Source organism: Cylas formicarius, unplaced genomic scaffold (assembly GCF_029955315.1).
Source record: "Cylas formicarius isolate icCylForm1 unplaced genomic scaffold, icCylForm1.1 PGA_scaffold_6__28_contigs__length_40554024, whole genome shotgun sequence".
Lineage (NCBI taxonomy): Eukaryota > Metazoa > Arthropoda > Insecta > Coleoptera > Brentidae > Cylas > Cylas formicarius.
Genome location: NW_026844347.1, coordinates 33795398 through 33808039, shown reverse-complemented (window position 1 = coordinate 33808039; position 12642 = coordinate 33795398). Strand labels below are relative to the sequence as shown.

Below are 12642 nucleotides of genomic sequence, written 5' to 3'. Positions count from 1 at the left end.
ATGTTATTTCGAGTACCTATAACTAGAATAATGTGATATTTGTAAATTTAGATAAGTCTGTTCATAGATATAAGAAAGTGACTAACTGATACGAATTAAGGAAAGATCCAGGCAAGCTGTAAGAATGAAATATGGCCGAGCAGGTCCGTACTTTGCTTAGAAGTTAATTATTTGTAGTTTTTTTAGGAAAAATACTAAAGAATATTTATTTATTTATGTATGTATTTATGTTTAAATCTAAAATAAAATTACAAATTTTTTTTTTACCTACTTAAATTACTTAAAATTATAATAACATAATATATCAGTATAACTATCGCTATCATCGCCTGTTCTAATTATTATATGTTCTATATTATTTGCAGTATGGATATACGATTGTTCTGCTTTTTCTATATGTTTAACAGAATCTGCCAACTTTGTGGAGGGATATTAAAAACTTCGGTTTCTATAAGTTTGAGGACATGACGAATGGCAGATTTCAGTTGGTGCCAAACATGTTCAATAGGATTAAATATACAGTGGTAAGGTGGAAGACTTAAAACTGTATGCCCTAGACTTTTTGCATAATAATCACAGATGTATTCCTTTTGTAGTTTCAAGCTTTGTCCATTACAATGACGCTATTAGGAGGAATGTTTAGAAAAAGTTTGTTTTTCTTTTTCAAGCCTCCTAATTAAGATATCTAATGTAGGCAAGCTTTGTTCTTCGTATAACTGGTAAATTTTACGCCGTATTATATCTCGTTCACTTTCATCACTCACACTCGAGAAAATGTTAGCATCGCTTCTTTTTATCCTCGCTGAAATGGGATTATTCACAATTTTCGATACAGTTGATGTTGGAATTTTTTTCAATGTGGCCGTTTCTTCTAAAGATGCTTGCTTGCTGGCACCACGTTCAATGAGAGTCAAATAAACATTGTTTATAACTTCCTTGGTCTCAATAGAATAATATTTTCTTCATTTTTGCGTTAGCATCTCCTGAGATACACTAGACTCGCACATATTTTGCATAATTTGCATATGAAACACACGCGAAACAAGAATGATTACTAATAAACTTAAACTAAATAGTATACCAAACCAAAGAATATTAAACACAGTTAGGTATAAAATTATTTTCTATTATGGACCACAATTTTACCTGAATTTAAATTCCAAAACTTCAGGTAATAATCTTCTTGCATTGTATGTTAATGACCACAATTGGTCACTTTCTTATATCTATGAACAGACCATAATTAGGTAGGGCTTATGGTTTTTCTAACCCAGATAAGTGAAATACATACAAAATGAGTGGAATCTAGAAAAATATTCAGCAAGCAAATTAATATATCTTCCAACTATTTTGCTTATTTATTGAGCAATAATTCTTTGACCGAAAGTATCTAATCACATTTTTCTTGGGATGAAAACAATACAGCACTATTAAAGCAAAACAATTTAATAAATTAATTATTTACATCGAAAATTTATCAACAGTCTACTGCCCGTACGCCGAGTAAGCCAAATCCTGCGCGTCTAAAGACCTCGCTGCGTAGTACTGCTGCGCGGGTTCCCAAGGAGCGTGAGCTGCAATTTGAGGTGCGGCACTATCAGCTGCGATCTTCTTGCATAATTGGAATATGGCGAGTCCCACCGATATTACGAACGAAAAGAACGACAGCTGCAACGCGTTCCAGGCTTTGAGACTGAGGATACCCAGCGCTAGGGGAACCAACGTAATGGCCTTCAGCAAAACGAACACCAAGATGGGGATGAAGATTTTCTTCAACTTGGATTTCCTGGCTAAAAATAAAACGTGTCGAGGGGTATTCAAAAGTTCTTGCCGACGCGGTTACCTTCTTCGACACCACCGAAATTAAACTTAAAATCCAATTCGTCGCCATCCAGATTTCTCGCTCCCATGGTAACGGAGCCGACAACCGGAAGGTTGAAGGTCACGTCGTGACTTTTGATGTAGTTTTCGATTTTATCTTCGTAATCTCCGCCGCTCCTGCTGGTCACTTCGGTCGAACGGTAGGAGTTCTTTGTCACTTTGACGTCATCGCCAATCTAAGCGACCGGCACTAACAATCGAGTCAACATCAATTGCGCTATACTTACTTCGTGTTCGTCCTTCTCTAGAAAATCGTCCAAAAAGGAGACTATTTCTTCCTTAAAGTATGCGATCGGATCGTCCTCGACCTTCAAAACCTTTGGTTCGTTGATCGGTGTCGCAGACGCCAAGGTCACTAGGCAAATCCCGATAGCGAAGAGAACCTTCATCGTACAAACCGTTTAGAGACGAATAACCGAATGACGATCTAGTATATATAGACTAACGTTATATACCGGCGCTAAATCGGAAGTCAAACTAAAATAGAGTTGTCGAATTCGGAACAGGTGGACCGAGTGTCTCGGGTATTCAAACCGGAGGTATGTCTTCTTTCGGCGCACCGATTTGCATACCAACTTGGAGCACGAACAACAGTATTGTTCGAATTGGAATAGATTCTCTGATTCGTATTCGGGGTAAGTGCCGTATGAGAAGGTATTTGTATCGATCTTACTTTTTGTGAACTCGATTCGGTGAAATTTTCTGTTATCTTGATCGAAAAGGTGGACTAAGTTTGCGTTGAACTTTTAGGTTTATTTTCTTCCATTTTCTTCAGATATGCAAATGTAATATTTTATCGAGAAAATATTAATAAATGAGAAGTTCCATTAAAAAAAGTTTCGAATAAAAGTTTTTGGATTTTTTAGCATGATTCATTAATTCTGAAGGCGCTAACGAGCAATATTATTTTAAAATAACATAGAATGCTGTAAAATCAATTATTTACAATATTTTAGTTAACAGAAACTCATCCAATTCAAAAATTAAATGACTAACATTAACACAGTAAAATTTTCATATTTGGTAGACTTACGGTATATTTTTACATATTATTTCCATGTATTTATTTATTTTTCGAGGATTTCGTTTCCCGAAACAATAATAATTAATTAGATTGGTGCGAAAACTTTGTTTTATTTTTTAATAAATTTGTGAAATAGAGCCCAACATGGCCAGTAAAACATGATAATTTGGGATGGAGAAAATCTTTGTATAGTTTAATTTATAAAACAACCAGTCTAATCAAATATTTTTTATCGAATGATTTCAATTACCAAGACTACACGATACCAGACTAATAAAAGTAGCAAAAAATTATAAACCAACAGGGAAAAAAGTGACAAAAATGCGCAGGAATAATCCAGAAGTTTTGTAAATAGCATTACAGTAGCCTGTGGAAGTTTCTTTGAAAAAGTGACAAAGACAGCAAAAATATTGGTACAAAGTAGTTAGGATATAATTGACAGTCAATAAAAATAAAATTTTCGATATTATTCAACATTTTGTGCAGTATAGCAAAGCAAGAATAGATATCCGAGCTAAAACAATAACGTCACCTGCAAAAATGGTTTTTCTCTACCTTTTCACGAAGGTCCAGAAATAAACTAATAAAAGTAGCAAAAGATATTAAACCACCAGGGAAAAAAAGTGATAAAGATCACAAAGTAATTAGGGGAAAATGTGAAACGAATATGCCTTAACAACACAGGGTACTACCATACAATGAAAGGATATAATTGACAGACAATAACAATAAAGATTTCGATATTCGTCAACTTTTTATGCAAAGTATAGCAAAGCAAGAATAGACATCCGAGCTAAAACCATAACGTCACCTGGACAAATATTCCTTCTGTACCTTTGCATAAACGTCCATAGTCAGCTACCAGTTAAAACCAAAAAATGCAAATAAAACATGCGTAATCAAATTCAACAGCAGCTTTGTCAAAAAAGATCAAAAATGTGCTCTAGTTACTGACCTAGCAATAAAATATGAAATATGCATCTACAAATAAGACTTAATTTTATCACTGCTGCAGATACTATACTGTTTCCTTTCTTATTTCTATGTCATTTGTTACAATTATATATTTAATTACCCCCTTACGTCATCATTTTTTTTTATTTTAAATGATTTATGCACTTTATTTTTATCTTCTATTAATATTTTTTATATTTCTCTTTATTTTAGATTCTTAAAATGTTTTATGTTTTGACGATATATGAACGATATATTGTAACTCAAACTGAAGTGATAATAGTTAAAAATTAAATTGGAATTGAAATAGAATAATCGAATCTCATTTATTAGTGAGATAATTTTGATTGCGTTGTAGCTAAAAATAAAAATAAAATAAAATTAAAAAAAGTAAAACAAAATTATAAAACAAAAAATCGAATCTAATATTTTTTATCGAATTATTTCAATTAAATGTATTGTATGTTTAGCCAATAACAATATAAATAGTTTTAACCCCAGTAAACAAATATGGCGTTGCCTAGCTATTTGGATGCCTAAATGGATACTAGCGAAAACTGATTTAATTTAATCATTCGAGAAGCCCCCATAAACTCAAGAATTAAAATAACTTTTAGCTAGAAGTCGTTTTGCAAATCAAACCAAGACTAATTAAATGCTATCCCTGGAATCCGCTCTTCTATGGTGTTGAGTCGACATTGGAGCAAGCATCTACAAAGAAACTAGAAGCCTTTGAGCCATTACATAATATAGTGGGCCTACTATGGTAAAAACTGATGCGCCGCAGTCGGCATTGAGATTTTAGCTTTGATATTTTGCCCCATTTTGTTTCCAAACAGATATTTGCACACACTTAACTCATTTTCCCAGAACATTTAAAGAAATATAGGCATAGTTTGAGGTAATACTGCCAATAAACGCTCGTCTGTGGCGATGTTGGTGGTTGAATGGCCCAAGGTCATTGTTGCTTCATAAGTTCCTATATTATTAGCATAGGCGGGAACATTATACCTCTAATAATTATATTTGTTATAGCGACGAATTCTTTGAATTTCTTGGGCTGATCATGTTTCCAAAAAGACCGTTTTAAAAATCCTTAAAAAAAAATGCAAATTATAATATTTGGGACACATAATGCTTCAGTTAATACACCAGAGAAATATCTTAGGCAGAAGAAGACCTGAAAGACGTAGAGTCTCCCAGTTGAAAAACCTTAGAACTCGGTTTTCCTAGTCTACACTAAGATTATTTATAGCAGCAGCCAGTAAAATCCAAATCACTTTGTTTAAAAAGAAGAAGGAGGATAGAGGATTATTTTCTACATAACGATGTCACTCAATCATTGTTGTGGTGACCCGTATGCTTCTTTAGGGTTTGAACCGATTGAAGAGTGCGGGTAAGTGGGGAGGAAAATATTAAATGTCTTTAGTACTTATCGATTGTTTATCATCGCTGATGTACAATATTATCCATTTTTACATCGATGGGCTTAGGGTATCTAAAAACACAAAACTTAGTATACGTAGTATACTTAGTATTGTTTGATTGCCATTTATAAGTTCTTTAATAAAGCAAAGGAAATCTACACTTCTTTGCTGCACTTAAGCATTAAAAAACAGAAATTGTTGCTACTGCGAAAATGTCTTCACGTCATAACACCAAACCAATTTAATAAATAAATCATTTTTTAAACAAAAAATAATCAAACGTCAATACGTATTTCGCGCACTTAAGTGTTCGTCTTCATTTGTAATATAAAAAATAAAAACATCACCCCAGAGCGGAAATCGCAAACTTGAGCTAGGTTAAAACTTTATATACTAAATATTAGAAAATATTTAATAACGTTTATTTATATTAAATTATTGCAATTTTTCTTAGTAAAAATGCACCCAAAAGATGAAATACAGATGTTCTCATTTAATCAGCAATAAAGAGATTTTGACTTCTTTACTAGTTTGCGGCTTCTGTTCAGTGGGATGTTGTTTTTATTATTTTTTTATTACAGCTCTAGTGATCGATACATGTACTGTCGTACTTAATTTTTATTAAAAGAAGATTTTACATTAAAATAGTGTGGAAGAAGAAAACGTTGTTTCTTTTATCTGGAGTTTTCTACTCTACTCCTAGAGATATATTTTTTTAGAGGATTTGTAATTGTTTTAATTCAAGCTTCTAACTCAGCTTGGTTTATATCTGTTGTTCAGCTAATTTGCTTTATAAAGACAAATATTCAAAAACAAAAACGACTTTCTTTTGAAACAATTTATTGAGGTATTGCAAATAAATAAAATAAATAAAGAGCACAGACGATACGTCAGCGCTTATAGCCTCCAAAAGCAAGCTCGTTTGCCGCCCTCTTACTTCTATAAACAGGATGAGGCCAAGCTACAGGTACAGGCGCGCCTACAGGTACGCTGGGTACTATAGACGGGATGACATCGATATGGTGAGGGTCTATGTGGTGGTCCAAATGTTGCGGGTAGTGGATCACCTCAACTGCCTGCAAATAAATGAAAGCGGTCCTCCCAAATACGAGTGTCGTATATATTTACGGGCTGTTTATTGAACTTGGAGAATATAGCAATGGCGCCTGTGAGAACCAATGAAATCAAGCCCAATGTCATAGCCTTCCAAGTTTTGAGAGCTATCAGGGCTAACGCTAGGGGCACCAGGATAGCTGTCTTGAATTTAAGACCCAACAAGAACGGGAAAATGACTTTCTTGATCACTTTGGACCTTCCTGCAATAAATCATTCTAAACCAAAAGCGCAATTTTAAACGGCAGGTGTTTACCAGTGGCAGCAAGCGGAACCTGGATGGGTTCAGGTTGGAACGTTCTGGGGACTAACTTGCCGAAGGGTCCGTCAGGTCGTAAAAGTCCGGGAACATTAGCTACTAGGTTGTGACTTTGCAAGAAATCTTCGAAGCTGTCTAGGACGTCCCTGTCTAATCCACGTTGCATCTGAGACAAAAAATATCTTAGGTTGACAGTCCTGCACAGTTCATGGAAACTTTACCTCAGCGTCTTGGTAACCATTGTTGACGATCGTCAAATCTTCTGTGAGTCTAATCTGAGGTTTCTTAGAAACTAGATTAATCCATCCCAGAGCTTTCGGTTTGACACATGCCACGGAAAAATCGCGTAAACAAGTTTTGTAAATATCGCCGAGTACTTCAACTGCCGAAGGATCAGCGACCACAACACTAGCCGTTGTCGCGAAAAATAGCAAATAACTTAAAGAAGTCATGTCGACGCGAAGCAAAATTAAAAGCTATCTAAATTCTACGGTCAGCGCCGGTCGTTGACAACGATAACGTGTGGCATCGGTTTTGATATCGGGTAGATTATATAGACTTTGGATAACGGAAGTAGAAATCAATTTTCTGAATTAGGATGTTACACGGAATGCGCGTCTAATTGTGTCAAACTTATTCGGTTACGTCGATTTTGTAGACGAGAGTAAAAGTGAATCCGCTCGAGCAATGTCGTTGTTCGGTTGCCGAAAAAATATTGCTGACGTAGCATTAGAATTTAACTGGATTAGAATTAGAACTAATAAACATGTCTACGAAATAGTTGTAGCAGGGTGGGACAAAGATGAAGAACACTGAAGTGATTTCGACCATGTAATTTAATGAAAAACACAATGAAACACAGTATTTCACAAAAATTGCTATTGGCAACCGTTTGGCAGTTATTGGGTTTTAGCAATATCTCTGAAATTGAAAAGTCTTAGTTAGTTAAATTGTTAATAGTTTATTATGTAACAGGAGTGAATGAAGAAGTTCATCAACGTCTTGTATACTATGACCAAACTGATTGGATATTTTAGACTTGGGAGTAGAAAAAAATATTTTTTCTACTCCCGCCTGTAAAATGTCTAATTACACATCGATCTAGCGTGCGGAAAGCGTCACTTTACCACTTCGATTTCGTTTCCCACGGATCCGTGCCACTTCGGATATTTCCGCGATTTTTCGGCACGGGTTTGGGAGCAATCGGATGATTTCCTACGCCTTGAATTGTAACGTCTGTCAAATCTGACGGTCCTGTCAGTGAATGTATTCGTGTTGTTTTGCGAAAATGTATCCAAAAACTAATGGTCGTAGAAAAAGCATAGTATGCAACACGTTCGGTAAACTCTTTAAGTCACTCGATTATTAAAGACTCGCTCCGCTCATGACAAATAAAACTCGTGAGTCAAATGCCGTTTACCGTATTTGTTGCATAATATACTATTATGTTGTTGTACTTGTCCTTTCTATTTATTTTAATTATACTTAGGTTTTTCTTAAATTATTTTGGGTAATGTTCGTAGACCTTGTTTTGAATATAATCTGATACTGACACCTACCTACCTATTGACTGCTACTATCTTTCAATCACTCCAAACAAACTGCATCGTGTGAAGTATACGGCATATTTTTAATTTTTAAACAATTATATAATACAAAAATTATTTTTTTCTACTCCAGTTTGTAAAATACCTAATTACCCACCGATCTAGCCTGCGGGATGCGTCACTTTACCACGTCAGTTTCCATTGCCACGAATCCGAGCCACTTCGGACATTTCCGGGATTTTATCGCACGGATTTGGGAGCAATCGGATGTTTTCGAAGATATTTCCCACGCTTTGAGGGCATTTTTCCAAAATTATAAGTGTTTTTCAAACCCAAATTCAACCGTTTTTGCAGTAATACCGAAACAACGAAAATAATTAGCGGCGAATGATAATTCTAGTCAGTTATCAGTGAGGAGAATTTTGGCAAAAAATAGGTGTTAGCCTTACAACTCCCTCGGGATTTGTCTGAAGATAATCGATATCAGCAGATGGAATTTTATGGTACTGGTATGGGTGAATCGATTTTAAATCCAAATTCCCAAGTGAGTGGTATCGTTAATCGACATAATTGCCGATATTTATAAAACGGAAATCTCCATTGGATGATTGGATTGGAAACTCCCATTTTCGCTGATGAAAAATATTATAATCCTGTAACCTCCGAAATGATGAGATAGGAATCGATGATAACCGCATATGGTTTCAGCAAGATGGGACACCTCCCCATTATACACATAATGCAAAAGACTATCGAGAGGCCGCCTCCTTCACTAGATTCAAATCCACTAGATTTTTTACTTTGCTGTCACCTCAAAAGTAAAGTGTACCAAACCAAGTCGAACACCTTGGTTGACTTATTAGAGCGGATAAGGGCCGAAATTCGAGTCATAACGGAGTGCTCATGAAAACACCATACAGGAATTTACAAACTGCTTAAAACAGTGTCAAGTAGCAGTAGCATATCAGTTTGAGCTTTATTAAAATAGTGCTTTTTCTTTGTTCTTAAATAAGTTTACCAATTCCATTAGTTTAATTTTTATTTTTAATTTTTTTTTATTTTATTTATAGTTTACTTATTAAATCGTTAACTATTTTCAGGGAAAAAACCGTTATTGCAACATCGCCTATTGGATCCGGCATAATTGAAAATCCCCGTATACAATATTTCATACATTTAAGTCTAATAAAATAAAATTTTATATCAGAAGCTCGTAAACGGAAAGTTGAAAGCTAAAATGCTTTTGAGAGGGTGCCACAAAAAGTTGCGTTGAAATTGAAATAATAATAAAAGTTTTTATACAATTGTAAATTTTTTTATTTGAAGTGAACTAGACGCTCCAATTGTTGATGGTCAAATAGTTATTTCAGTTTTAGTTTTTTTTTCTTAAAATCGAATGAACCGGGGCCAAAATAGTTTGAATCTTCTAATTAAAAAAATATTTTCGTCTTCGTTCCTTAGGAAAGTCGCGATTTCCTTTCGAAAGCTAACCTGTCCTCAGAAATATTTATCGTTATTAAAAATTTATAGAGTCGTTAATATTAGCACATTAGAAGAGAATTTATCAGTAGAATTTCAGGAATTATTCTAATAAAAAATGTATTTATGCAAAAAAATCAAATTTTTCCATTCTTTAACAAAGGTTCCGTCTCATATACTCTAGAAAAACTTTTCGGACGTTTAGAACTTTATTTTCTATTTTCATTTATATGAAATTTTTTGTATTGTATTTATAATTCGAATATCGAATGAATCCGAATTTCTGCCCATGAACCGAGAAAGAAAGCTACATAATCATAATTAGGAAAAGGTAATCGGCATACTTTTAGCATATTCTGACAATTGAGAAGTACTACCTACTAAAACTAATCTTCGAGGATAAAATTCAATGAAAGCGAGGTCCAGGCAGAAGATGAAAAATATGGAAACACCGGATAGAAAAGTAGAAAGGCGAGGAGAATGTGCGGCAGTTATTGGCAACTTGGCAAGATGAGAAGAGGCACCTGGTGGTTAACATAAAAAGCAAAAAGTATTTTCTCAGAATACAAATTAAAAGATGAAATAAGACATTTGAAGCTCAGAATATTTCAAAGACTGTAGAAGTAAAGTCTTTTGCAGTAAACTGCATCTGTAGGTAATATATTTTTATTGAAAATCAATGTCCAAATTGCAGGATTTTTTCAATTGACGCGTAAGTGTGGTTTAGAAAACAATCTTATATTCGTCAACATTTTCCGTTCCATATTTGGTGTAAATAAATAAGTTTTTCTCGTGATGGTTCACCAAATAATAACTTCATAACGTTAATGCATGAAAGGGACATTAAAGAATAAAACACGATTTTCTTTGGAAATTTGATTTAAATAAATTACTATCCATGAAACTTATTTAACTTAAATAAGCATTGTAAGCCATTTCATTTGCACTCATTTGTCTTCCGTACCCGGGATGCTCCAAACCGCTAAACGTAGGTGGGTGATCTACGTGGTGGTCGATGTGCTGCGGGTAGTGAACAACTTCGTAGCTCACGGTCTGAAAAATATTCATATCATTTACATTTCGAGTTATCACATAACTGGAAGACTTGCCTTCGGCTTAGTTAGTTTGAAAATCAACAATGCACCGGTTAGCACCAACGATAGCAAACCCAGCGTCAAAGCTTTCCAGGTTTTCAAAGCGATCAAAGCTAGAACCAAAGGCACCACTATGGCCGTTTTAAACTTCAGTCCCAGCAAAAAGGGAAGAATCACCTTCTTGATGATTTTCGAAGACCTTCCTAAAATTGTAGCTCCGCTTTAAGTAAATATAAGTAATTGCGGTGGTTTAAGCGTACCGGTTTCAGCTAATGGAACTTTGAGTTCCTCCGGATGGAAAGATCTCGGAACGAGCGACCCCAAGGGTCCATCTGAGCTTAGAATGGAGGGAGGTTTGGCCACCAGTTCGTGAGTTTGAATAAAATCTTCAAACTTGTCAAACACGTCACTCGCTAGCGACCGCTCTTTCTAAAATAAAAAAAAACATTCACTGTTTAACACTTTCTTCTGAAGAACCATCAAGTGTGAAATACCAATTCTACCAACCTCAACTTCTGGGTTATCTTTCTTGACCACGAACAAATCTTCCGTGATTTTGATCTCGTTTTCGTTGGCAACGTCACTAATCCACTGCAGGGCTTTCGGTTTGACGCAATTCACTGACAAGTCGTCCAGGCAGCCGCGGTAAATGTCCTGCACGACGTCGACTGCCGAAGGACTCGCTGACGTCACGGATATAACTGTCGCGATTGCCAAAAATCGTAACGACGCCATCATTGCGGTCACCGATCGAAAAAATAAATGATAATAACCGCGTCGTATAGTTAAATTTATAGACGACCGGCGAAGGAAATGGAAACCAAACGAAGGATCTGGGGTATACGTGAGCCGAATGGCATCCGACTATAAGAAAATTCGATTTACATTAAAAAAATTTGCCGCGCTGAGCAATTTTTGTCGGCGGAATCGTAATTAAAAAAGAAATTAGAGTCATGGTTTATGGATGGGCTGGTGTCATTTGCGAGAAATGGAAAAGTGCCCAAACATCTTACTAATTTGAATAATACATGGAATATTTTAGGTACCAGCGCGGTTAGCATTTTTAAAAACCCATCTGGTACATGTGTGAGTTATATGTAGCTATCTAAAATTACTGAAATAAGTTAGGTACTCTTACAGAATACAGTAGTAATGAATTAATCATAATGGAGAGTATATTATAAAAAATGCCTGCAGGGTGGGGAAATTATAAACTTCTTAAACGCTTAGATGTTTTTGTGTTTTGAAATATTCCTCGACAACTTCATAAATAAAAAGTGCTCTATATAGGCTCTATATGGTTATGCGGTGTTAAAGAATTTTTAGTTTTCTAATTTATTGCAAATTTATCCAAAACAACCCTAGCTAGCAATTCCAGTAAAATTAGGATGGTAAAAGTTGTTTAAACCAGTACACATTTTACTACAAAAAGAATGTTGGTCAACTTGACCAGTGTATGGGGTATCGCCGCAATCCTTTTCTAAAATAAGCTGCGCCCCACTGACATTTTTCTTTCATAGCAAAATTTAATGATTATTCAAAGATACCTTTTGAACGTTTGTCAACAAATAAATGCATTTGTTGTTGTTTAAAAATTTAGTTTAAAATTAATTTAAACTCGTTCCTTCTTATCCGGGTACAAATACGAGTATTGTGACGAACAATTTCGAATTTGACCGGCTATGTAAGTTAAGAAAATTTAAAATTCCCTTTCTGGGAAATGATGCTTCGTCTGTAAAATGAACACTACGAGAGAATTTTTCCAAAGAACTTAAAAACCAAAATTTCGTGGTTAAGGTTCTTGGACAGGTGTGTGGTGGTATCGTTTTAATTATTGCCCTTGCGAGATTCTGTGTACCGATGT

At 35.0% G+C, this 12642-nt stretch overlaps 3 protein-coding genes across 3 annotated transcripts; all 3 read right to left on the bottom strand.

Annotated features, from left to right (window-relative positions):
• Positions 1 to 1429: 1429 nt before the first annotated feature.
• LOC132703654 (uncharacterized) lies at positions 1430 to 2285 on the bottom strand. Its single transcript, XM_060673036.1, has 3 exons — positions 2109 to 2285; positions 1844 to 2057; positions 1430 to 1790 (listed from the first exon to the last, which is right to left on the bottom strand). Exons 1-3 carry the CDS (start codon positions 2268 to 2270, stop codon positions 1486 to 1488), a joined length of 681 nt encoding a protein of 226 aa, XP_060529019.1. The 5' UTR covers positions 2271 to 2285; the 3' UTR covers positions 1430 to 1485.
• Positions 2286 to 6136: 3851 nt separating this feature from the next.
• Positions 6137 to 7155, bottom strand: LOC132703852 (uncharacterized). The gene is made up of 4 exons (XM_060673367.1): positions 6880 to 7155; positions 6656 to 6824; positions 6415 to 6602; positions 6137 to 6362 (listed from the first exon to the last, which is right to left on the bottom strand). Exons 1-4 carry the CDS (start codon positions 7108 to 7110, stop codon positions 6177 to 6179), a joined length of 774 nt encoding a protein of 257 aa, XP_060529350.1. The 5' UTR covers positions 7111 to 7155; the 3' UTR covers positions 6137 to 6176.
• A 3400-nt stretch (positions 7156 to 10555) lies between these two features.
• On the bottom strand, positions 10556 to 11518 carry LOC132703740 (uncharacterized). Its single transcript, XM_060673179.1, has 4 exons — positions 11286 to 11518; positions 11039 to 11207; positions 10794 to 10981; positions 10556 to 10737 (listed from the first exon to the last, which is right to left on the bottom strand). Exons 1-4 carry the CDS (start codon positions 11514 to 11516, stop codon positions 10594 to 10596), a joined length of 732 nt encoding a protein of 243 aa, XP_060529162.1. The 5' UTR covers positions 11517 to 11518; the 3' UTR covers positions 10556 to 10593.
• Positions 11519 to 12642: the final 1124 nt, after the last annotated feature.

Bases quoted from the DNA above. Each gene is read 5' to 3' on its own strand.
- LOC132703852 (XM_060673367.1), bottom strand. From the start codon at position 7,110: ATGACTTCTTTAAGTTATTTGCTATTTTTCGCGACAACGGCTAGTGTT. The intron at 6,825-6,879 runs GTAAAGTTTCCA...TTTTTGTCTCAG, and splicing joins ATGGTTACCAAGACGCTGAG to ATGCAACGTGGATTAGACAG. The intron at 6,363-6,414 runs GTAAATATATAC...ATTTATTTGCAG, and splicing joins CCAAGTTCAATAAACAGCCC to GCAGTTGAGGTGATCCACTA.
- LOC132703654 (XM_060673036.1), bottom strand. From the start codon at position 2,270: ATGAAGGTTCTCTTCGCTATCGGGATTTGCCTAGTGACCTTGGCGTCT. The intron at 2,058-2,108 runs GTAAGTATAGCG...CCGGTCGCTTAG, and splicing joins TAGAGAAGGACGAACACGAA to ATTGGCGATGACGTCAAAGT. The intron at 1,791-1,843 runs GTAACCGCGTCG...TTTTATTTTTAG, and splicing joins TTTCGGTGGTGTCGAAGAAG to CCAGGAAATCCAAGTTGAAG.
- LOC132703740 (XM_060673179.1), bottom strand. From the start codon at position 11,516: ATGATGGCGTCGTTACGATTTTTGGCAATCGCGACAGTTATATCCGTG. The intron at 11,208-11,285 runs GTTGGTAGAATT...TTTTTATTTTAG, and splicing joins AAGATAACCCAGAAGTTGAG to AAAGAGCGGTCGCTAGCGAG. The intron at 10,982-11,038 runs GTACGCTTAAAC...CTACAATTTTAG, and splicing joins AGTTCCATTAGCTGAAACCG to GAAGGTCTTCGAAAATCATC.